Source organism: Harpia harpyja, chromosome 11 (assembly GCF_026419915.1).
Source record: "Harpia harpyja isolate bHarHar1 chromosome 11, bHarHar1 primary haplotype, whole genome shotgun sequence".
In the NCBI taxonomy this organism is placed as follows: Eukaryota; Metazoa; Chordata; class Aves; order Accipitriformes; family Accipitridae; genus Harpia; species Harpia harpyja.
In genome coordinates this window covers 23,429,203-23,454,292 of record NC_068950.1, presented here as the reverse complement: position 1 = coordinate 23,454,292, position 25,090 = coordinate 23,429,203, and the positions used below count along the sequence as shown (strand labels likewise).

At 35.9% G+C, this 25,090-nt stretch overlaps 1 protein-coding gene across 7 annotated transcripts in view; it reads right to left on the bottom strand.

Annotated features, from left to right (window-relative positions):
• COL11A1 (collagen type XI alpha 1 chain) overlaps positions 1–25,090 on the bottom strand; it is a 167,414-nt gene that overhangs the window by 121,889 nt on the left and 20,435 nt on the right. For all 7 annotated transcript variants that reach the window (XM_052802285.1, XM_052802289.1, XM_052802286.1 and 4 more), the window contains exons 3-5: positions 22,984–23,197; positions 20,381–20,543; positions 7,395–7,523 (exon numbers count right to left, since the gene is read on the bottom strand). In XM_052802285.1, coding sequence (XP_052658245.1) covers positions 7,395–7,523; positions 20,381–20,543; positions 22,984–23,197 — 506 coding nt within the window. The remainder of the gene's footprint in view (positions 1–7,394; positions 7,524–20,380; positions 20,544–22,983; positions 23,198–25,090) is intronic.

Genomic DNA, 25,090 nt, shown 5'->3' with positions numbered 1-25,090 from the left:
GCCCACAGAAAGCCCCACAGTTCTCGCAAACAGCCAAGTTCAACATATTTTGCAGAGCCTGTACACAAAAGGTTTAACCAGTTAAATAAACCTTGTTTAGATGTATATCACAGTCACTTGGATCCAGAAAGGGACTGACATAATTAAAATGGAAGTGAAAATACAGCATCCAGGTCCAAAGCTTATATCCTGAAGTCCTTAGGTCACGCCTACCTAACCCCCTATAGGAAGGGAGACGTGATGGAAAAGGATGCAGGAGGTTGACCTTGGTTGGGTAGGAGAATGGTACAGGGATCAGGATAGCACAGCTGAGTAAATGTATTGGGTTTGCAAGGCAAGGTTTGGGTAGCAGGGGGCCTACAGGGGTGGCTTCTGTGAGAAGCTGCTGGAAGCTTCCCCTATGTCCGACAGAGCCAATGCCAGCCAGCTCCAAGATGGACCCACCACTGACCAAGGCCGAGCCAATCAGCAACGGTGGTAGTGCCTCTGTGATAACAGATTTAAGAAGGGGAAAAAAGTTGCTGCGGGACAGAAACTGCAGCCGGAGAGAGGAGTGAGAACATGTGAGAGAAACAACCCTGCAGACACCAAGGTCAGTGAAGAAGGAGGGGGAGGAGGTGCTCCAGGTGCCGGAGCAGAGATTCCCCTGCAGCCCATGGTGAAGACCATGGTGAGGCAGGCTGTCCCCCTGCAGCCCATGGAGGTCCACAGTGGAGCAGATATCCGCCTGCAGCCCGTGGAGGACCCCATGCTGGAGCAGGTAGATGCCTGAAGGAGGCTGTGACCCCGCGGGAAGCCTGTGCTGGAGCAGGCTCCTGGCAGGACCTGTGGACCCGTGCAGAGAGGAGCCCACACTGGAGCAGGTTTGCTGGGAGGACTTGTGACCCCATGGGGGACCCACCTTGGAGCAATCTGTTCCTGAAGGACTGCACCCCATGGAAGGGACCCATGCTGGAGCAGTTTGTGAAGAAACATAGCCCGTGGGAAGGACTCACATTGGAGAAGTTCGTGGAGAACTATCTCCTGTGGGAGAGACCACACGGTGGAGCAGGGGAATAGTGTGAGGAGTCCTCCCCATGAGAAGGAAGGAGCAGCAGAGACAACATGTGATGAACTGACTGCAACCCCCATTCCCTGTCCCCCTGCGCCGCTGGGGGGGGTTAGGTAGAGAATCCAGGAGTGAAGCTATGCCTGGAAGAAGGGAGGGGTGGGGGGAAGGTCTTTTAAGATTTGGGTTTATTTCTCATTATCCTACTCTGGTTTGATTGGTAAGAAATTAGTTTAATTTTCCTTGAATCGAGTCTGTTTTGCCCCTGATGGTAACTGGTGAGTGATCTCTCCCTGTCCTTATCTTGAACCATGAGTCTTTCATTATATTTTCTCTCCCCTGTGCAGTTGAAGAGGGGGAGTGATAGAGCAGCTTTGGTGGGCACCTGGCATCCAGCCAGGGTCAACCCAAGGGTCAGCCCACCACAGTAAGCCTGTAGAGAAGGGTAGAACTTAAGATATGTCCTCCCTTTGTAGGCTGGCTAGGTCTATGTCTTTTTTCACAGCTTGTTGTTTTTGTGAATCCCATTATGAGATGCTTGATTCTTCCTGAGTTTTATTTAGGGTGACCTTAATTCAGGGATGAAGGGACCCTGCAAGTAAAAAGTAGGCATTGAAATCCTCTCTGTTGCATCACCCAAATCTCAATTTGAATCTGATGCTAAGGTAAAAAGAAAATGCAAGAAAAAAAGAGAAAATCTCAATGCAGCACTTAAGGTATCATCAGTAAAGACACTTTGATTATAAATCAGTGTCCAGTAAACCTACATATGAGAGCAAAGTCAAGGTTTGAGGTCTTGAGACAAAACCAAACATTTTAAAAAGGAAATATTTCACTCCTGACGTTGCGATGATGTGACATGCTTCCGCAGGCTCATTTAATGGAAGATCACTACAATATATTCCATCATTTTTTCCATTTTATGGTTGGAAAATTATTTTTAGTCTCGATGAAGTCTCAGACTGTTGTGGTCTAACCCCAGCCAGCAACTAAGCACCACGTAGATGCTCATTCACTTCCCCCCACCCAGTGGGATGGGGGAGAGAATCAGAAGGAAAAAGGTAAAACTTGTGGGTTGAGATAAGAACAGTTTAATAGGACAAAAAGGAAGAAACTAATAATGATAAGAATAACAATAATAAAATGATAATTATAATAAACGGATTGGAATATACAAAACAAGTGATGCACAATGCAGCTGCTCACCACTTGCCAGCTGATGTCCAGTTAGTTCCCAAGCAGTGACCCCCCAGGCCAACTCCCCCCAGTTTATATACTGGGCATGACATCACATGGTATGGAATACCCCTTTGGCCAGTTTGGGTCAGCTCTGGCTGTGTTCCCTCCCAACTTCTTGAGCCCCTCCAGCCTTCTTGCTGGCTGGGCATGAGAAGCTGAAAAATCCTTGACTTAGTCTAAACACTACTTAGCAACAACTGAAAACATCACTGTGTTATCAACATTCTTCTCATACTGAATCCAAAACATAGCACTATACTAGCTACTAGAAGGAAAATTAACTCTATCCCAGCCAAAACCAGGGCACAGACCTTGCCCCCAACAAACATAAACAATTCTGGAATTGGAGTTCTGGAATTCTACAGAACTGGAAAGATGGCATTGGGTGGAAATGAGTACAGAAAAGGAAAGGATTCATTTAAGCCAGCAGTGCTATTGAAAGAAATGCCCCAAAAACTACAATGTTGGGTATTTGATTGTTTGCTCCTTTGCAGAAGGAAACACTGTCTAGAGCAATGAAGATTACACTCAGTTAAACAAAGTACTTTTGCCTTTAAACCTACATCATCTTAGCCAAATCTTTCTCTTTAGATGTTTCTTTAGTGGTCTAAAAATCATCCAACTTTTCAGAATAACTCCATTCCCAGGCTGTGAACTTTCCAGGAGACTACAAAAGTGTGCAATATCAAAAGAAATACTATTCAGCTTCCTAGGTGTAACTCCACAAACATAATTTACTATTTCACTGACAAAAGTCAACCACTTTGGGTTTTGTAGTCAATGCTGGAAACACACACTAATAGGCTCTGCAATCACATAACTTGTCTCTTTCCTCTAAGCGAAGTATCAGTTTCTTATGCTGGTCTGCAATAATTCAAAGGCTCAGAGATGTAAAGCCAGAAGGGACTATTAGATCACCTTGACTAACTCTTGTATACTTTCAGACTTCAAAACTTCTTACAGTCACCCTGTAACTGAGCCTACTAAAGTATAAATGATATTTCCCCAGACTTTTAGAAAGGTATCTATTCTTGGCTTGAAGATATCTAGAGATGCACCATTTTGGTAACTTGTTGTTTCATTCCTAAAAATTTTAGTAGATCTTTTCCTAACTGAAGTTATCTTACTTTCTTTTCTCCCCACCCTCCATTCGTCTGCAGCCAGCATTTTCTTTTTGTGAAGGTTCTTTGCATATGCTGAGCAAAATTTCAAGCTTTTGTCATTATTGTGGACAAGTCAAACACATTAAGTTTCCCAGTTCCCAAAGTCACAACAATTATGTAGTTTTTATTTGAATCATTTCCATTTTTACAATATTTGTTTTAGTGACTAAACACCAAGACCATATGTGATGTTCCAGTATATGTTTCAACCAACACCATACAGACAAGTAATATCACATCTGATTCTTATTCCTTTGTTTACAAGCCAGGACATGCACTGCATTTTTTTGCCAGTTTTGCTTTGAGTGCTCATATACAAACTGTTTCCCTACTTTAATAACCAGAATCTTTTGAGGTTACTGTCCAACAAATATCCAGCTTCTGCTGGCTTAAGCCAAAGCTGACACTGAAAGACACAATCCTGCCTAGCCTTTAGCCCAGTGTTCTCTCTTCCCTCTTTCTATTACAAAAGTTTGTGTGAAAACATGGGAGATCAAACCTGGAAATCAATCAAGCTAAACAGTAATCTTTTCATGTTGGCTTTCAGTTTGATTAGTATTTCAGTCTGGTAAATCATGTACCCCCAAAATTGCTTTCACTGATATAGCAGCAGATGAAGCCCACGGATGGGGACAGGTTCTTTTGTTAACACAAGCAAGCAGGCTGTATTGCAGTGTATGTTTCCTAGTTCTTTATGTTTGCCCTGCATCTCTTTTCCTTGTATGTGCGCAACATTGCCTTTAGTTGTGTTATCATCGTTTACTGCTCTGCAATATCATGACTCTGACAAATTTTAATAGCATCCATTTTACACTCATTTCTATATTGCTAGCACAATTCCTAAGAAACTCTACTAAAAAGTTAATTCAGCAATAGCTCTCTATTTATAGTAATTTCTGAAATAAGGCAGCCAGATTTGAATCTGCTTGTCAGGTAATTTATCTTTACCAAACAATGCCTTTTTTTTTCATTCAAATATCTTACGTTGACATATCAGAAGCTTTACGAAGTCTATAAATTCTATCAGATATCACTATCAAACTTGTAATCTCAAAACACACAATCAGGCATTCTGAAGTAATTGTTTTCCATATAGACTGGCTGTAATTGTATTTTTATCTTTTAACACCTTATTTAATTTTGCAATCAACAGTTTAAAAAAATCAGCATTGCTATCTTCTATAACTTCTTCCAGCACTTAAGTAAGACTTGTTTCATTTATTTCCTTAAGATGAATTATCTATGTGATTTGATAGGCTGCATCTCAAAAGATAACAAAGTAGACTGCTTTAACAACCTGCTTTTTTATCATTTAGCAGACAATTCTATAATTCTGGGCAATTCAGCCAATCATTTATTCTATTGCATATTCATCACATTGGTAGCATGGCTGATGTGATTATTTCAGATTACTATTACACAACATGTTAAAGAGATCCATTGACTTCACTGGGAATATTCATACAAAGTTACACATATAAACTCATGGATAGCAATGAGGAAATTGTGTCTTAGCTCAGAGAGCAAAATAATTCAATCACCACTTAGAGCAATAAATAGAAGCAAACAGCAATGGCAGTTCTCCAATTTTAATCTTTTAGCTCTTTTAAATTTTTTTCAAATTCATTTTAAAATGTTACATTACAAATTAAGATCTTTGATTTTACTTTTTTCTCTGCAGGTACTCCCACAAGCTATATGTGTTATCACAGGGCAAAAAAATAGACCTTAGAAAAACACATTAAAAAAACACTAACCCCAAGAGCATTTTTGCAATGGCTGCTGAATTTAATGATATTTGCTGACTCCAGTGGCAGTTGCATTAGGCTATAGATGATCTCCACTCAGGATGCTGGAGGAGAACAGCGCCAATTGTTAGATTTTATGGTTGCCTTTCTTTATTTGGTGCTCACAGACTGTTTTCAATAGATGTGCAGTATGTAACTCGGAATTCTATATGATGAGCTTATAACTATATATGTGCACGTAGTTTTTATAATTATGATGAGGCTTATTTTTCTTTTGATCTACAAATGAGTGCTCTCAACTGATGCTAGTGTTAAACAGCTTTGATATAGTATAAACATAATATTTGACAGCAAGAGATTTAGCTAGTCATCCATTATGGAGGGAATGTAAACCCTGAGCTTTTTTATTCATATTCTGCATACTTAAGAAACATTGAATTACACTCTAATAATTCACCAGTAGTTGTTGCTAATAACTGAGTGCAGGTATTCATTCTTCTTTACCTTGAATAGGTTTTGAATCTACAGTCTGATCCCAACTAATTTCTGTGGACTACGAGCTTTGTCCACATGCATTACACCGAAGGATGGGAGCCATCATTGCCATCAGTGCTGGCCAGAGCAAGCAAATGTTTGCAGTCCCTCTAAGCCATGTTAACTCCTGCTTAGGAGGAGTTGATGTGAGTTTGGAGGTGACAGTACTCCCAACTTAGAGCATTTTAAGTATTTAGATATATTCGTCTTCAAGAAAGAGACCAAGGGATGATTTTAACAACTTTTTCCCACAAAGATCAGTTTATTAGATTGAATACTCTTCAGACTTATTTCAAAGTAGAAAAGCACTAGCCTATTCAAACCTTCCAGGTCTTCACACAGGAAATAACAGAAAAAGAATCAGAGTGCCAAGTCACATAGCAGCAAAGCCCAGGAAAGTTCTCAAGCAAAATGTCAAATTTCTTTGAAATTTAATAATGAGAAAAAAATAATTTTATTTTGCTATCTTTTATTTTCTTCCCATAAAATATCAACAATATGCTTTCAGCCTGTTCTCTTTTGGAATATAGTGCCTGGAGATGCACGTAGCTGGGCACACAGACAGAAGGTCCTACAGGGTCCTCATGAAGAGATCAGGCTCTATACACTGTAATGTAGTGTAAAGGCCTCTGCCTATGTGTAATTGACTTGACACATCTTGAAGTGTACCGCTGATGCAATGGATGTGGGAGTCCCTTTGAACTAAGTTCTGGGCCCTATGGAGCTTAGTCACTTGATGACAAAATTTTCAGTCAGATAGAATAAATAGTAACAACAAATAAAATCATCATGTATTTAGGAAAAGTTCTGCCTCAAAATTGGCTCAAAGCAGGCATCTGAGAACAATTCAGCAAGTTTTTAATGGTGATCTCTTGAGCAATCAGTAACAATAACCAGTCAGATCACACAGAGTTGAGGGAGTACTAACTGTCCAGAGCCAAGTTCAATTAAGACTAGTTATGTTTTGCAAAAGCTTTCCACTTTACACTGTTTGATGCAAGTATTTAGAATGTGTACAACAATACATACAACTGCTGACCCTCAGAGGTCTAATCTGAGGAACTCTTACCCTCATTGAATTACTCAGTTTATGGCTGTAAGAACTGTCTACAGTGAAAAATGGTTTCTTTAAACATTTTTTATTTCTGGGAAAAATTCCAACTCTGTTTTGTCCCTGTTGATATCTACCTGCTAGGAGTGGAGCTGGCTGAAATAATTTTGTGTGTACATGCATTTGTACACCGGACACAGCTCATTAGAATACATAGCAATTCTAGCTGAAGAAGTTTACAACTGCAGAATACTTACAGCTCCCATGTCTTTCAAATGTGGCATTTGATAGTACTCAGCATCAGTGAAATCATAAATGTACACAGGAAGAACAAATAGGTACAACTAAACAAACTCATATTGCTATCATTTTTTAAGGAATTACAGTTTAAATTCATGGACCATGTTGGTTATTCAAATACCAGTGTGATATGCTCCTCCAAATGCTTGACAGAAATGATTGGATAGCAAAAATGAATGCACTCCTGCAATCTTCCTCCCTCATATCTAGAACAATGCATGCCATTTAGCTGTAAATGCTCCTTGGGTAACTTATACACAGTACAACCACTAAAGTGCAATAAATCTAGTAATACATGACTGATTACTCACCTCATCAACTTGAGGATCTTGAGCCTGAGCAGCACTGGGCACTGGGGAATCACAGTCTGGGCTATAATGCTCACAATAGTCATATGCAGCTCTGGGGTCAGCTATAATCAACAGCTGCTGGATGTCACCCTGCAGGAAAGCATATGCAGATTAAATAAAAACCCCAAAGATTGTCTACAGTTCATCAGAAGTACAGAGTTTTTATTCGGAAAACAAAACTAGGCACATAATACTTAGATATCATATTAACATTTGTAGTTATAAATAACACATCTACCTAATTTCTGCTGCTATTCTGGAAAACATCTTAACTATTGTTCACAAGGCAAAACAATGCAAATTAATATCGAATGGACTAGGTGCAAAATTCTGGCTTTAAATGCTGTCTGGTTTGGAAAGGAGAGGGTGGGAAGGTGTAACTCCTGCTCTGTTATTTTCATGCTGTTTGTTTACTTCTTCACCAGGAACCAGTCTAAATTCCTAAGATTTAATTCAGGGCACTTCCTATTACCAGCATGCAGCTCAGCATGCAAGTGATCAACAGTATAATTCTGAGAGTTTGCATCACATCTGTACTCTCAAAGAAGGGAGAAAATAAAATAAAATAAAAAAGGCTGTACGTGAGACAGTTATTGGAATAAAAAATAATGAAGTAAGCACTGTGTAAATACACACTACAGAATGTGTTGAAAAAAAAATTTTAACAGCTAACAAATGTTATTTTCATCTCTATTTCCATATATCACACGTAAAAACAACCCCACAGTAAAGAGACCCACTATTCCAGATAATAAAAATGGCTCTGCTGAGGTCCCCTACAGAGACCTTGTATGTTTATCATTTTCCATAGAAAGCTGTCTTGTATCCAGTGTATTTCTTAACATAGTGGTACCATTTAAACAGCATTAAGTAAATTCCTGCCAGCATTTCCACTATAAATTTCCTCATTCAGGAGCTTCTTATGCTGTCATAAAAATAAGGTTGTTGAAAATTGGCACATGTTCTTCGTCAAAACCCATTAACTTCTCTCTCACTATTTCCGCAGAAGTTTTATTTTGTTTTTACCAAAAATGAGGGCAAAGGAGTACTTTTGTTAGTATACCTGTGCATATTTTGTCTTTAAAGAGAAAATATAACTGATGTAAATGTATAGCTGGGAAAATTCACAATTATCTCAGTATTTCCAAAATTGCTTTACATTACTTGGAACAGTAGCCTTTAAAAAATTCACAAAATTGGAGAATATTTTAAAATAGTAAAGAATAATTTGTAACACTCCTTCCTTTCAAAAAGAAAAAATCACAGAAAGAAGCAAAAACCCCTCAAACTGAAAAAAACCCCAACTTTCTGCAATTTTCCTAGTTCTACAATTTTTTTTACTAACTTATTTAACATAAAATATTAATCAGTTTCTTAGCACATAATGGCTATACATTACAAATCTGGTTTTTACAATAGTCTCAACTCATTTTACTTCATAGACTCATGTGTGTCTCAGATTAATTTAGAGTTGGAATATATATATTTTTTAAGCTTCCAGAAATACTACAAATGCAGAAGTTTGTTCCCCTGCCAGTGGTTCTGGACTGTCTCTTTTATTTTCCTTAGTTCACTAATGCTTCCTAGTTTGGACATCTTCCCACAAAACCTGCTATACATACAGAGAAATTCCCCCTTTGATTCCTTACATGACTCCCTCAAGAGTTTGAGTGCTTTGAGAGGTTTTGTACAGTCATTGTCAGCCTGGGCTATGCATCCCCCATGTCCAGCAAAGTGTTTCCAAAGTGCTCTGCCTTTCCTCTTTCACTAGCCAAATTAAAACTAAGTGAAGCAGAGGAAAAAATTAGAGGGAATTAGCAACTGAAAGACAAAAGAGGTAACTCTTTTGGAGCAACCATTAGAGATGGATTTGTCCTCACCCTGTTGAGCTCAGGTCATTGTCTTGCTATATGCCCCTGAACATACATGGCTTTCTGAGATGCCCATACAGATCACCATGTATACAGTGTGCCAGGTAGTGTGAGTAATGCCAAAACAGCTCCTGCAACTACTGCTGTTTAGTATGATATGCTAAGAGAACCCAGGTCGGGGAATATAGCCAGTATTCTGGAGCTTGCTTTGTGCTGATCTTGAATGCCATGGAATTTTGGCACTGGGTTTTGTTGGATCGTGTGTTTGCAAGAAGCACTCAGCATGCTGTTACCACTTGGTTTAGATGTCCCTAAATTGGTTAAAGCTGTTCCTGATCCATTGACTGTACTTCCCAGCCTTGCCTGTCTGCCTGTCATGGGTCCACGTAGAAGGAGGCCCTCAGAAGTCTTGCACAGTATACATAAATTGCTACGGGCTATTCATGTGCAAGAAGTTTACTGAGGAACTGATTGATTTTACATTTGGCATATCAAATGTTAATTTTCCTCTTTTTCCTTCAACATCTGCTATAAAAGTATTTCCAGTAAATTATTATTTTTCTTTTTTTTATTTTTTGTTTTTATTTTTCTGTCTTTGCTAATTAAATGGCTTCTTTGGGTATTTGTATGTGATCGTTTCACTAGTCAGTGAACAGCTTTTATTTCAGATCAGATCAATCATCTCAGCACATGAAATTCCACATACATTATTGCGGACTTCATTATTGTGATATAGTTATTTTAAGGCATTTGTTGGACAAATCTACACTCTTTCTCTTTGAGAATTTTTCACAGAATCACTTCAGTCTTCACAAACACTTTCTTTGATTTTAACTGCTTGACTTCGTGAGACTGAAATAGAATTTTATGAAGTTCTTTGCGAATAAACTACAATTACTTAATCTGGCCATACTTCATGACCTGCAATCACAAATTAGGCGCTTAATGATCTACCTGCACAAGTCCCAGGAACTTTAAATGAAAATATGGATAAATGGAGTCATGGGTTATTAACTATTCTAATTGGTCTAGTTGGTCTCTGAAACAACACTGAGGTATCTAAACATATATGCATATGTGCATGATGTTATTCTTATATGAAAATTGCAGGAAATGAGGAATTCAGGATAGAATGATGAAAGCAAGAGAGGGAGAGCAAAGATAGGGAAGGAGACAGGAGAACAGAGTAAAATTTACAAATACACCTCAGGATCCTTGAAGTACTCTGAAAAGTGCATAGAGGAAAAAAAAAGTACAAAAGGCAGCTGTCTATATAGATTAGTTCTATTTCCTTCTCTATGAAATTGTCATGACCACCTTTGTTGGGAAAGACTGCTCAGGCAATTTCACAAAGTAGATAGATGATATCTAGTGTGTTGTACAAGTCAAATGTTTGACGTGTCTGCTGAGCCAGTCGTCCACCATCATTTGATGCCAGACATAAGTGGCCTGACAGTGGAAGGCTGAGAACTTGTGGTGAGGTATCAGACAGATACACACAGCCACTTTTTCATCTTATTACTTGTAACAATGTGCATGCTTAACTTGCCCTCAAAAGTGTTAAAGCCTATTTAGCCGTTAAGAAGAAGAATCTGCTGCCTTATACCAATTTTTTATCCAGGATAACACTTAATACAATGTATTTTAAACAGTTTAACAGATATTTAACATTACTTGCATATTAGGGAATGTGAAAGCTGAGAGCTATGTCTCTGCCTTAGTTGCCCAGAGGTGAAGGGGAATATCCAGCAAGGTATTCAAGCATACCTAACATTAAGCATACAAGTACCACTTGTAAGTAAAACGGATCAATTTGGAGTCTTAATATTTAGTTTGGATCATAAATACTTTATTGAAATAGTCACTAAGTTGTTGTCAAAACCAACACATAACTCACAAAGTCAATGCATAGTTAAGTAATTCATCACAATATGGAATAAAAATAGTTAAAGTCTACGAAGGTTTTAATTCCTCTTTATTTTGGGAATGTGCCCATAATTAAAATCAGAGGGTTTTGAATCAGCCTCATGGTTATATGAAAAAAGCTGCCTGAGAATCATAAAATATCTTGCCCACCAGTTATGCCTAAGAATGAAAACATGGTACAGAAGATTACTTCTGTAGCGTTGTCCTAAAAGGTACTCCACCAAATATGGTACTCTTTGCAGAATCCTCCAAGACTATTGAAAGGACTTAATTAGATCTGAGGAAACATTTCTTTGTGGCATGCCACAGCAAATGTGGAGAACCAGGCTACAGAGGTGCAAGGAGAATATGCTCAAATCAGTTGAATGCCTGCCTGTTGGAATAGCTGCACAGAAATTCACTCGAATGAACTGTTCTACAATGAGGAACAGCCCAGCTGTTCCACAATGGAAGTGTGTGGTGAATTCCATCACTGAAAATTCCTCTGTGAATCTCACAGACATTCCACAGTGACATTCTAGAATAGGAAAGTTTATGTGTATGTATGCTCCCAGGATTTGTTGAAAAACACACCTCACAAAGCAGTAATGCACAAGGTGGGGTATCTGCACAGAAAACGTAGCCTCTTCATAAGAAAACAGTTTGCAACACTGAAAAAATAACGTTAGCTTTGACTAACAAAAACAGGAAATGGAGACCCAATTTGCAGGAAAGCAGTAGACTACCAAGTTCTCTTTCCAATTTTACTTTTACATTTTCTTTTGATGTAATTATTGCTTTAGTTAGCCTCATGGTAGTAATCACTATATTTGATTCCACCTTTTTAAAGCCTTTCTTAGATTCCACAGCAGAAATTGGAATAAGGAAAATCTCCAGTTAGATATGGTGTCAGATTTTCTCAATCATGTAAATCTTTGAGGGCCTGAGAAGTAAGGAATGAACTATTTTATCATTATAAGCAATAAATGTTAATGGCTGCTCATTATCTTAATTGTGACTGCATAAAAAGTCTTAGCTATTATCTCTCTTCTTGAAACATTCTCTTTTCAACTATGTAATCTTCTAATGCTTTCTAAATATGGTGTATTAGAGAAGTACAACCATAAAGTAGTCCATTTATAGTCTATTTATCAGCTAAAAGTTTCTGTCATTGATAAAAGATATCTCTATTATTACCTGCCACCATTGCTAAAAAGGCAAAAGTATGAATTCTTACAAGGCTGTAAGGGCACTATATGAAGGATCATTGCTGAAATTACTGTTTTTTCCAGTATTTAAAATTTTATGGTCTAGTTTGCTAGTTCTATAAGAACCTCAAACAGTTCAGTTGTAGAGACAGATTTTTGGGATATCTCTTTCACAAGAATCTTAATAAAACAATAACCCTGCCAGCTGAAAGTGACATTTGTCCAGGGAATAGCAGGTAAGCATTACTGAGAAGTGCTGCAGGACCCCCTCCACAGGAGCAAACTTCAAAAATTATTCAAAACATTAAAAAAAAAATTTCTAAGAAAAAGTGATCTTGGTGGTTACACAACTAGGGTGTTACATAAGAATGTGACTGGACCAGAGCTCAGAACTCAAGTTGTAGTTTCTTATTGTAAAATAATGAGATTTTCTAGAATGATTTCATTAGGAGAAAGCTTATTGCTCTTTTTCCAGCTTGACAAAAAAAAAAAAAAAAAAGAAAAATAATGCAGCAATTAATTAAATATCTAATTTATATATTAGAGGTTCAGAAAGACTTTCCACAACTAGAGTGGGAGGGTTAGTATTAGCAAAATACCATCCTTCTGATTTGTATTCTGGATAAAATGAGTATGTCTTATGTGATTATAAGGATAACTAGATTTTAAAGATGACTACCTAAATGGTAATAAAAGCATAACAAAACCAGTGCTAGGCACTATATCAGCTCAGAATAACATCATCAATATCTTTCATTTTCATATGATGGCTAAAGCTTAAGAATTACAGAGTGGACTCTTCAGTAAATCAGCAGAAACCCTAACCTGTGTGTATGTACCAATTTTCTCTAATTAGTTATGTGACAGTACAACTATAGACTCCAAAGAACAAAAGTCTAGACAGCCTGGATATTATTACTATAGAATTTAGAAAAACCTGCTGCAGAATTCATTTAATCTTCCTGCAAAGATTTGAGGGATAGAAGAATTCCAGGAGCCTTTAATATAATATTCCATAACCTAGGCCCATTGCATAATATAGCTAGAGAAAGATATTCAGAGCCTGCCAGACTGAAACACTGTAAAAGCAATAAATTGTGAAAGCAGAATTCTGTACAGGTCAAAGTTTCCATAGAAATCAATGTCATCTTGATTCTTTGAAACTCCATGGTTATAGGCATATATATTCAGCTTGGTTAAGAAATAGGTTGATATACCAATCATAATTTTTAACCTTCAAAACATAACTGTTCACAGACCAAAATCTACTGCAATTCTTGGCTGAGAGACTAGATTTTATTACAATGCCTGTATATACAGCACATGTACATAACACACACACGTACACACATGTGACCAAGGACATTCTATTTTCTTGATAAAAGACCTGCAAATCTGTTACGTTGTCATTTATCTTTGAAACCTCATTTACAGCTGTTGTTTAAGACTTAAACATATTATACACAATGTTAAATGAGATCATAATAAATCCTATCTGTAAAATTTGCTGGAGCTGATGTAACAGGCAGCATTTTTTGAGTCCAGGTTGTTAATTTTAAATGTAATTACAAACAGTTTAGTTAAATGACCGTTCCTTTGTTTCTTGGAATATTCCTTGAAAATGAACTTGAACTCCAACGAATTACCAGAGCTTTGCTTTCTTTTTCTCCCCCCCCCCCTCCTTTCAGAAATAAGGAAGGGAAACAAGGAAAACAGAATTATTTACTTTTGTTCATCAAGCTTAAGTTTGGAAATACTATAAAAAAATAAAAAACACCAAATCATCATTCTTTCAGATCAAAAAAGAAAAAAAAAGCAAAACTAAACAAGCCAAATAGAAAGCTTTTGTAAAAAAGGCTGGTTTTTTATTAGTTGCCTCTGAAATGGAAAAATTATTTACTTTGCTTTTATTTTTTGTGTTGATTTTTTTCCTCCCAGTGCTGGAAGTTGGCCACTTCTCTGGTGTTGATAGCTAGAAGGTTGCTTCTAAATATTTTTGCCTGGAACTTATTGCATTTTTTGGTTTCTGTCCCATTTATGTTAAACATTACTTTTTAGTCTGACTGACACTAAACATTTAGTGGGTCCCTAGCAATTACTAAAGGTGATGTATAATGGGAATCATTTTGGCTGTCTACATTAACTAGTAGTGCAGCTCAACTGGATAGTATGAAAGAAAGGATACTGATGACACATCATGCACCCTACATGTCTTTGAGGGAGTTTTACTTTGGGCTAGCTTCCCTATTCTACTTCAGCTGTACAGCAATTTTGGTCATTCAGTAAAAGCTCTACCCATTCTGCTACTGCTACCTTCTTCAGGGATTATGCACACAGATGAACGGCCTTTCTGCACTTGCACACGTGGACTTCCCATGCTCACAGATATGTGAGGGATGGTTACTCACCTGAAGGGATCTGTAGGTTAAATCATATTGCTGTCAAGGTACTATCACTCTATCTTTATCTGCTCACTCTGGCTATTTAAAGGAATCCTATGTTGTACATAAGTGTATGACTGCTTTTTTCATGAAAAAGGGTTAATGCCTAGTATCAAAATCTAAACCCGTTATTAACAAGGATTACTGCAAGGCCTTAATCTCATAAACTGTGTGCAGTTAAAGCTTTCATTGGCTTTAAATGAGAGTCTTATAGATATCAGGTTTTGTCTTGTTATACTCATTTACAGCAGAGTGCCTAAAAAATCATTGTATTCGTCTGATGAGGAGAGTTTTGAAGGAAAAAACTCTCTATGGGGAAATATCTGCATAAAGACTCTGTTAGCTATTAATTTATTATAAAACACTTATTATAAAAAACTGTTGTATTGTTCACACCAACAGTACTAAATGAGGAGTGACAAATCCTTAAAGCTGGCAAAGAATAAAAAGATCCCTGCTATTTATCAAACATTTAAGCTACAAACATATTTCAATGGATACAATTCAAAATTATTTTACTAGGTGCCATGTACCAGCATCTGACTAATTTCTTCTTTTTTTTTTTTTTTTTAATTTTTGTGTGCTATTGTAGGAATTCTCTTCTATACAGCAAGCACTTACAAACCAGCCCTTCTTGCATTACATATTTGAAAACACAGAAGAGATTAATTTCGACTGACACATGTAAAAGTTTGAGGTATACTGTCAGTCTTTCATAAACAAGCATTTACAAATTAGTCCCACTGATATGAATAGATCCACTTCAGTGAGCAAGTGCTTAGCAGTGTAAATGAAGTTCTCATAATTTGTCAGTTAGTAATAATACAGTTCCTAGACAGCACAATTTTATTATTTTAAGACACATTCACAGTTTATAATTTGCTTCTTAAACATTTTATGCACCTGATGCTTAATGCTTGATTGTATTCAATATTTTGTTTGTGACATCATATTGATTTCCATATTAATTGAGCAGTATGTCATAAAATCTCAGATTAGCACTTACGTTCAGGAATGAGCAGCAGACCACTCCAAATTAGAATTTCCTCATATAAAACACACAACCCCCGCCCAAGATTTGGAAAATACTTAAGATAAATTTTTTCTTGCTTTTAAAGCTTAAACAGAAGATCTTTCTGAGAGCACTACTGAAAAATGCCTCTTAGATTTAGCACCAGTAGGTAAATTTACCAAGGAATATTGTGTTTGTTGAATACACAAGAATAGCAAATTAGGTAGTAATTTATCATACTCTTAGACACTAATCAGCCCTTTCCTTCTTTCAGTGGTGATCTACCTGATCTGATACTGGACACCCAGTATGCTTACTTACTCAGAAATTATTGATCATCAGAACAGGAAAGTTACACCAAAGCAGTCATGTCAAACTGATTAAAATGTATGCATTTAAAATTTCCCAGTGTACTATAATATATTGTTGTGTTAGCAATACTCAGACTGCCAGAATCAGAACAAAGGTGGGAGAACTGCATAGAAAACAGAAGTTAATATTAGGAACAGAAAAAAGAAAAGGAAATAATTGCCAAGAATTTAATTTCATTAAATTTTGTTATATTACAAATTTAAAATAACACCATTAGAAACAAAGAAGAATATTTGATCCACTGTGGTGGATTTGATCCACAGTGTGATTTGATTAATAGATAAATATGATAAATAGATAAAATAAGTGTGAAATATTCCTCATAGGAGCAATATATGTTCTGATGATTCTAAATGAATGGTCCATGCAAATATGTTAGAGCAATATGACTGAAGACGTAATTCTTTTTTCCAAAGATACAATCAAGTTGTGAGGAGATCGGGATAATATCGGGTAATAATATCTATTTCTGACTTAGAATTCACGGAGGTTTAGATGTACTCTTTAAGGGAACAGGAACATATGAGGTATCTAATTGCTTACAGCACTGATTCTGACAGTACTGAATTCTGCTTTCAATGGGAGTGAATCACCTTAATGATGCAACTGGGTTTTTTGCAGTTGTGTTATGCTGTATAAGTGGGTTCAGGACCAGAAGAAACCCTGGCATCTTCAGCTAGCAGGTCACTGAAGCCTAAGTTTTCATTATATTTATCTACAGGTTCATTATTTCCACGTTTTGTATTTCCATTCAGTTTGAGGAGACTGAAGAGTGCTTCACGGTTCCTGTGATCAAATCACTGACTTATTATCACTAAACCCATGATTATTACCCAAGATAAAACAGCCTTTGTGATGCATGGATACAATATTAATCCTTATGACACTCTGTGCTGTGAATTCCAACAGGTCACTATACACTTAAGTATTTCTTTTTATGTGCTCCCTACACGTAAGCTAATAAAGGCATCAAATGTCATATGGAAAGTCTGTTTTACACAGTTTTAAGTCTTAAACACTTAAATCTAATGTCATGGCTAAATAAGTTAATTTCTGGAATTTTCTGCACATAGAATAAGACACATTGTGCTATGTGTTTCTTCAGTGTCTATTGTGGTCTCAAGATACAGCAGGGTTCACAACACAGAAATACTACCAAGGAGAGCCATGGAACCACCAAACATCACTCTGTGCTACCATGAACGAGATAAATAGAACATTTAAGACACAACCAGGAGACTCTCAAGCAGGAGACAAATTTCAGGGAAAAGCCCCAAACTTTAGAAATTGTATCAGCAGTAGCTAAAGGATGGATATAGTCTTGTTAATGAAACAAAATGAATGCTGTTTAGAGAGTAGAAAAACATGAAACAAACTCAAAAAGAACTAGATTATGTCTTGCTTGGCCAGACTTTGAAGGACACATATCATTAAAACCGTATATGGAACTTTGTTTAAACTTCGAGGGACATTCTAATTGCCTATTTTCAACAAGAATGTAAGCTTCTAATTTAAGTAAGACACTTCAGACTAAATCTAAAACCCCAGCAATTACAAAAACAGCCTTACAAGAATGTAACTGATTTCTCTGAATAAAGCAAGAGAAAAGGGGTGCAATCAGTTAAGTAAGGAAACCTAATCAGTGAAGGAATACAGAAATGTACAGTGATGTTACAAACGGTAGAAACGTTGCTGTTCTCAGTGCTGAATGTTAAGATTCAGCCTGTAAACTGATTTTACAGACAGCTGCACGATTCTTTTGTGACTCCAAAGCCATGTTTCTTCTTAGTGGGTCTTAGCTGAATTGAAGCACCGAGTTGCCACATCAGTGTAGGAGATTTCAGTGAAAAATTTCAGAGGATCACTAGCTTCCTTTTTCATCCTTCAACACATGACAAAAACTCTCAGAGAAAAGTATTTTTATTTAAGTCATTCTAGCAAATTCTGTTAAAGTTATATCCTCATGTCTGTGTTGACTTCACATAAGTTTGACTTCAAGAAAAATGTAGGGTTATTTTGGGGATTTCTTCAATTAATCTGCTAATTCTGATTTTTAAGTACCAATTTCAATTTGCTAAGTATGACTTCATCCAACCTTACAGACTCTTCCAACAGTTGCTAACCAAAAAATAATTGCATTCTACCACATCCCTTCCCATCTCTTCTTCCTCTGGAGGGCTTGAAAGAGCAGAGGGAATTGTATATACAACTGCAAAAGGTACGGATGGAGGAAACTATCACTGAGGATGAACTGCTAGAGTAGGAATTATTTTGCCTTAAAATAGTTACTCTTTGTCATGACTCAAACTTTTGTCTTTCTTTCTGAGTGGCTAATAACCTTTGTGACAGAAAAATGACATAGCAGGAAATTTTCAGAACTATCATTTTATTTACGCCTTAGATAGCCTATGCTCCTTTTGTATTCCCATGGGAATGGTCTTAATCTGTCTTTAACAAAATTTTTTTGGAGAATTTAATATTTAAAACTGTTTAAAATATAGAGGACAGATATAATATAATAGTCAACAACTTCAGAGATGAAAAGCCCCTAGCATGCTTCTCTCTTATTCAACATGTTACTTAATGCAAATGATTAAAACAAATGTCTCCCTTTATGCACGTATCATCAACCACTGTACTTATTTTCACACAGCTATGTACAATCATTTCAACACCTCTGAAATTTCAGACAGGTCTTTTTATTTAGCAATTGCACTGAGTAAAACAAACCAAACACCAATGTTTATTTATTGTGCACTTCCCTTCTTGACAAATTTTAAAAAGGTTACAAACTTTGCAAGAACAGGCCAGGGCCTGTTGCCTTAGTTTCTATTAGAATCTAAAATCACTTGTAAAACACTAATAAAATATCAGTTTAAATACTTTTATTATATTTTTTTTCAATTGTTTTTACTTATGTATATTAACATTGCACCTATTTTAACAATTTATTGCCAAATACAGATATTGTGGGACTCGGTTTCTGACCTAAAAAAGAAATACAAATGAAAATCGAAAGTCATTACCCCATGTGGAGACCAAAAATCCTAGTCCCACCCCAGATAAGGCATGTATGGAATTCATCTTCAAATGGAAAATAATGTCCCTCAGATGTGCAAACTGTACTGGGGGCTACAGGTAAATTAGGCTGTGAATACCAAACATATCATACTGGTTGACCTATTAAATCATCCCAGATATTTCCCCATTCAAAAGGCTCATGTTTCATCATGTCCATGGAAATGAAAGATAACAATGCCACAGTGTTACACTCAAAATTCATATTTCCTGTCTTGATACTTATGCAGCTTCTCAAGCATATGCTCTGCTTAAAGCTAGGATTACAACTCTGCACATTTATGGAGCACAGATGTTCTCAGTATAACGTAAGTTAACTACTGATCTGTACTTTCTTATTTTTCAGTTTTAATTTAAATTTGACAGTTTTGACTGTTGCATAACAACATTATAAAAGAAACTCAATAGTGTAGATTTAGAGAAGCTTCATTATTAGCCTGTAAAAATAATCGTTGACATAAGGATTCTACCTAGAAAGGCCTCATGATTGGCAGTCACATACTTCCTCAGAGGCATTTTACCCTTCCTATATGTACTTTTTGGCCAGTAGATGATGGAAACATATACATCCTTATTGCCAAAGTATGTTCCAGTTACTGGAAAGAGTAATAAGTGAGATAAACAATATAATGGATTCATATTACACAGAAAACTTTCCAGGTCCTTCTCCCCCTCTCTCAAATACTGTTAGTATGCACAAATATCTGTAAATGTTTAAGAGCGACAGAAATAAAATGATTCAGTATCATATTACTCAACTTTTAAAGATTAATTTTCTTAAATATCTCAGGTATGTCAATATTAGGCAGAAAGACAAAAAAAGCAAGCCCCTCCAGATACAACATAATCTAAAGGACAGAAAAATGCATCATATCTTCCAACAATAGGGACATTTCCCTGTTTTACTTCTCTTTTATTTCAGCCTATCCTAACAGGATACTATAAATCGAAGTTTCTACATTATACCAGCTTTTGCCCTAAAAAATTTATTCTGGTTTTCATTAAGCACTTCACTCAACAGAAAATCACTCAGTTCCATTTGTTCAGTATTGATTTTTACCTCAAAAACTTCTTCATCCAGAATCCTGGTTCCAAAGACAGTGATGCCATTGGTGTCCACAACTGTTTTGTCACTTCTTTCAAGTGGTTTTGTAGTTTTTTTGTTACAGTCAACAATCATTGTAACACTTTTTTTCTCCACACTAATAGCTACTCGATGCCACCTAATAAAAAAAAAAAACATAATTCTACTGTAATTTATGTTTTTAAAACTAAGTCATTGTGTTCTTATGAAGAGTTTATTGCAGATTGTGCACCAAGTCACAGATAAAATTTTAAATGTCTCCATTTATTTCCTTCTTTCATATGTACACAAATGTACACAATGTTTTGTCTATTCACTGTATAACTTCTGTCCCTTAGTACAAAAGAATCTTATCCATAGCTTATTGTGAATATCCTATATAAGATGAAGTTCAAGCTGACCTCTGAAGCTTTACCCAGAGGACATTAATAAACTTAAGTTAGAAGCGAGTGCACTGTTTACATTTTATTAGATTGAACGATCTGATAGAAGATTTTATTTTTATGAATGTGTTTGATTTTTCAAGTTAATTAAGGAATTACTTGTGCAAATATATTTAATCCAGCAGCTTATCCGTTGTTATTTACATTTTACTATTTGTTCTCTGTGATCAATCACCAAAATTTTACCATGTTCTTTCGCTTATTTGAATGTATCCCATAGCTACAGAGATTTTTCAGAGATGTACCACAGTTCCAACAGATGCTTTTCCAGATACATATACTTACAAATGCTTGCCAATATTCCTGCAACGATAGCTTTGCCTACATAAATATTCACCAAAAAGTGAATTAATTGATTCAGAATACTGACAAATGATTTTATTTTAAAGACATTTGAGAATAAAGTTTTGTACAATTTGCCCAACTATACTATGCTCTTTATGACACTTTATTATCATGACAGACCACATTAATTTAGTGAGCCTCTCTGCTATGACAACTTAAATTTCTAAGAGCAAGACCAGGCCACTCTGTAATCTAATACGGAGAAAAACATCAAAGAATCTTTGATAGACCAGGGCAAAAAGTGTCAAAGTATGTCATATTAGTGACTGGTAAGAGGAAGGCTGGAATCAAATTATTTTAGTTGGCATTTGTAGCACTAAGGTTGTCTAAATCAGAGAGACAGATTAGATCATTGTTACAAAGAGCTTCTGTATATCAAAAGGAACACCTCAAAGCTAATGGAATCTGACTGCTAAACAGTATCACTGAGCCAGAACTCTAATTCCACGTTTTCTCTGGAATGCGGTTAAACATTATCATCATAAAAGCAAACTGTCCATGCATCCTCAGGGACATTACACTGTTTACACTTTTTAAATATATCTCATTTTGAGATGAAGATTGTTGTCCTAGATCCTTCATAAAATAGCTGAGTCAGAAGAAAATTGTTGGTCTATCTTTTTAAAGCATGTAGAAGCTGAAAGCATGAAAACAGCTCACTGTGGATAGGACTGACTAGTTGATTTAGAAGTTGTATAGTCTCACTGCAGGAAAATGTACCAAATCAAGTTCATTTTGATTTCTTCATTTTTATAAGTTTCTCAATATTTTGGGTGAAATTCTGAAACCCATGTCAAAGCTTTGTTATTTAGAGGAAGTAAATGAAAAAAAAAGTTTGCTGCTTTGTTTTATCACTCCTTCTGCTAGGGAAATGCATCGAGTTTAGGTTTCATGGTATAATTCCATTCTCTGGTAATACAAGGGCTAGAAGACAATTACTTTTTTCCTTTTTTATCCTTTATTGCTTTATAAACATATTTCATTGTAGTTGAATTTTTGCCCTTCCTTCTCTACTGGTTTGGTTTCTTTTGCTTTAATAAAATCTCATTCTGTGTATCTCTGAAGACTGTGGCTGCTCTTCCTGGACTGCAGCACAATAAAAAAAAGGCCTTTAAAAGAATGAATGTCTATTTACAAGCACTAGAATGACATTCCCAGAGAACAACTACTTGTCTACAAAGGGAAGTTAGGTACAAATAATTAACAACTGCATTAATAATGCAATAGGTGTTTGAGATTAATTGCCTTTACTGACTGTGCAGTATAAGTCCTTGCAGCACTTCAGATTAATTGTCCAGCTTATTCTTCCCTGATTTCATTATATATAGACATCTCAAACCATCTTATTTGTTTTAGTTCAGGACAGGACAAATTCTATGCTGTCTTGTCAACTTCACTCTGCCTATCACCTTCAAATGGACAAGACAGCCCTTCTAGTGAGAATATTCCTTGAGTCTTTTTGAAAACAGATTTTCTTTCTATATTGCACAGGAAGAATCTTTATAGGTTTAGTTTTGGTGGGTTTAACTTCTATGACTATTTCTTCACTGTTGATTTATAGAAATGGCAAATAAGAAAGGTGGTTTGGCTTTATTTGTAGCTGTATACACCATTTGAAGCCGGAACTGTATTCTGTTGCAAAGGTTCTCTGATTTTGTACCACAGCAGTCCAACTAGCTGGAAATTGTGTTACTCATTTATTTAAATATTTAAGATAATTGTTCGTAAAGACCATAATCACCTATACAGTGGTCTGTGGTATTATTTTTCGTCTTAAAATTTTATACTTACTTGTCATCAGCAATGTTGACTGTTCTGAAAAGAGGATAGTCTTCTGGGGCAGGTTTTCCATTTTGGTCTTCAAACAGGAAGACAGGGGATCTACCAACTTCAACACCTACTTGCTGAATTCCTTGCTCATTGTAGATAGACAGAAGGAAGGACTGGATACCCTTTTTAGGCTTTACTGTCATTAATATTGAAAAATCTTCTGGAAAATCTCCACCTGTAAACAAAGTGATATATACAGTTACAAATTCAGAAAAGATGAAACCATTCTTTAAAGGTTTACATTTTTCTATAATCACAGAGAATCCCATATACAAACTGTTGGGGTTTTCTAATTCTCCTAAATGAATACATAAAGAATCACACCAGGAAAATTTTTTCTCTCTTTTTTTTCTTTCTGGTCTCACTTTAATTCCTGAAAGATTTACCTTAATGGTTCTTAAAAACATGACTTGTAAACCTATTGTGAATTTATGTAATAATCAATATATGCAAGAACTATGATAGTTTCACATTCATCATTTTTTCTGTTCATCTTCTTTTTAGCAATCTTCTAATTTAAAAGCATGCACTACAATTTCACTCAACAAAATAAGTATCTGTATTATAGCAAATATGTTCCCAGGCACTTCATCTCCCTTGATAACACTTGTTTTAATTTCTCTCTCACAATATGTACTTGAGTCCTTCTAGAATAATATTGTGCATAACATTGAAAAAATACATAACTGGTTTTATTTAATAGGAGCTTTAGGCAAAATCAAAGAACACTTAATTTTCATTTATTCCCTGATGCTTTCTCTTTGAAGTAGAGATTATATATCAATCATTGTTTCATCCTTTACAACTAGAAATAAACAAAATTAAAAGTGGGTATAGCTTGTTTATAAAGGAAGGACTGAGGTTTGTACTCAGTACTGCTCCTGTTGAATCTAGTGGTAAATCTGCATTTCCCTTGATGTGAAAGTCTATTAGGCTTAATAACAAATGAAGTGTGAGACTGAGATTCTAAAATTCAGAATAAACACTGGATCTGTGTGGATTCAGCTGCAATTTGACATGCAAAAAATACACAGATTAGAATCTAATCGTAATGTTGGCAATGAATGTAACTGTAACTTTGTGTGCATGAGAGTGGGTAAAATGTTCTTAAACATTTTAATAATATAATACAGTAAGTTTTAATAAAATAATATGTTACATTTTTGTAATGAATAAATGTATGTAAGACTTCAACATCAAAAGCCGATTTAGGAATTGCTTCTTCCAATGGAGAAAATATAAGACTGTTTCTAAGACGAGTCTTGTGGGAAAACTCTTTCATGATTCTATGGAGTCTTCCGTGAAGACAAGGTATTGATGGCGTTAACTCTTTAGTTACAATATGAAAACAAAATGCATAAAATCTTCATTGCTTTTTAAATGACATACTACTCTTCTAAAACAGAAAATCCCTAGTCTTACGCTTATTATATTGTCTGCTGCAATGTTGTTTTATGTGCTTTCTACCATCTTTTTAACTTTTTTCATAGAAGGTTGTTGAAACACTGTAGTAATATAGACCACTTTAGGGCTCGTTTTAACATCTTATTTTGAAGGGATCAAAGCTCAATAAATAGCAAGCATTTCATTTACTCTGGTGAGCCTTTGGTCAAGTTTTTTAATGACAAAGCAAAGCTGCTACTTTACAGATTAAACTGTACGTTATACCTTTTAACATCAGAGTAAAGAGATGTAAAAAAAGGAAAAGAAAGAGAAAAGTTGACTGTCAACAAAGGCCAAAGAAATTATTTGAAAAGCACTAAACACTTGCCCTGTCTGCCCTGTTAATCTGAAAGATATGTTGAAGATGCTTATGGCAGGTGACACTAATTCAACCAGTCTGGGCATGTGCTCTTCAAACAGATAACAACCTATGAAAAAAAACCTGGAAGCTTTCTAAGAAAGGTAGCTGAAAATGAGTCATGTGCCTCAGTTCAGTAGTTTCTGTTATTATTGCTATGACATAATATTCCCAAATGTTTTATCTTGCACCTACATCATGTAATTATAAGTAAATTTCCTCCAAACACAGTTTTGATTGAAAAAGTAAAAAAATGAATGACATTCT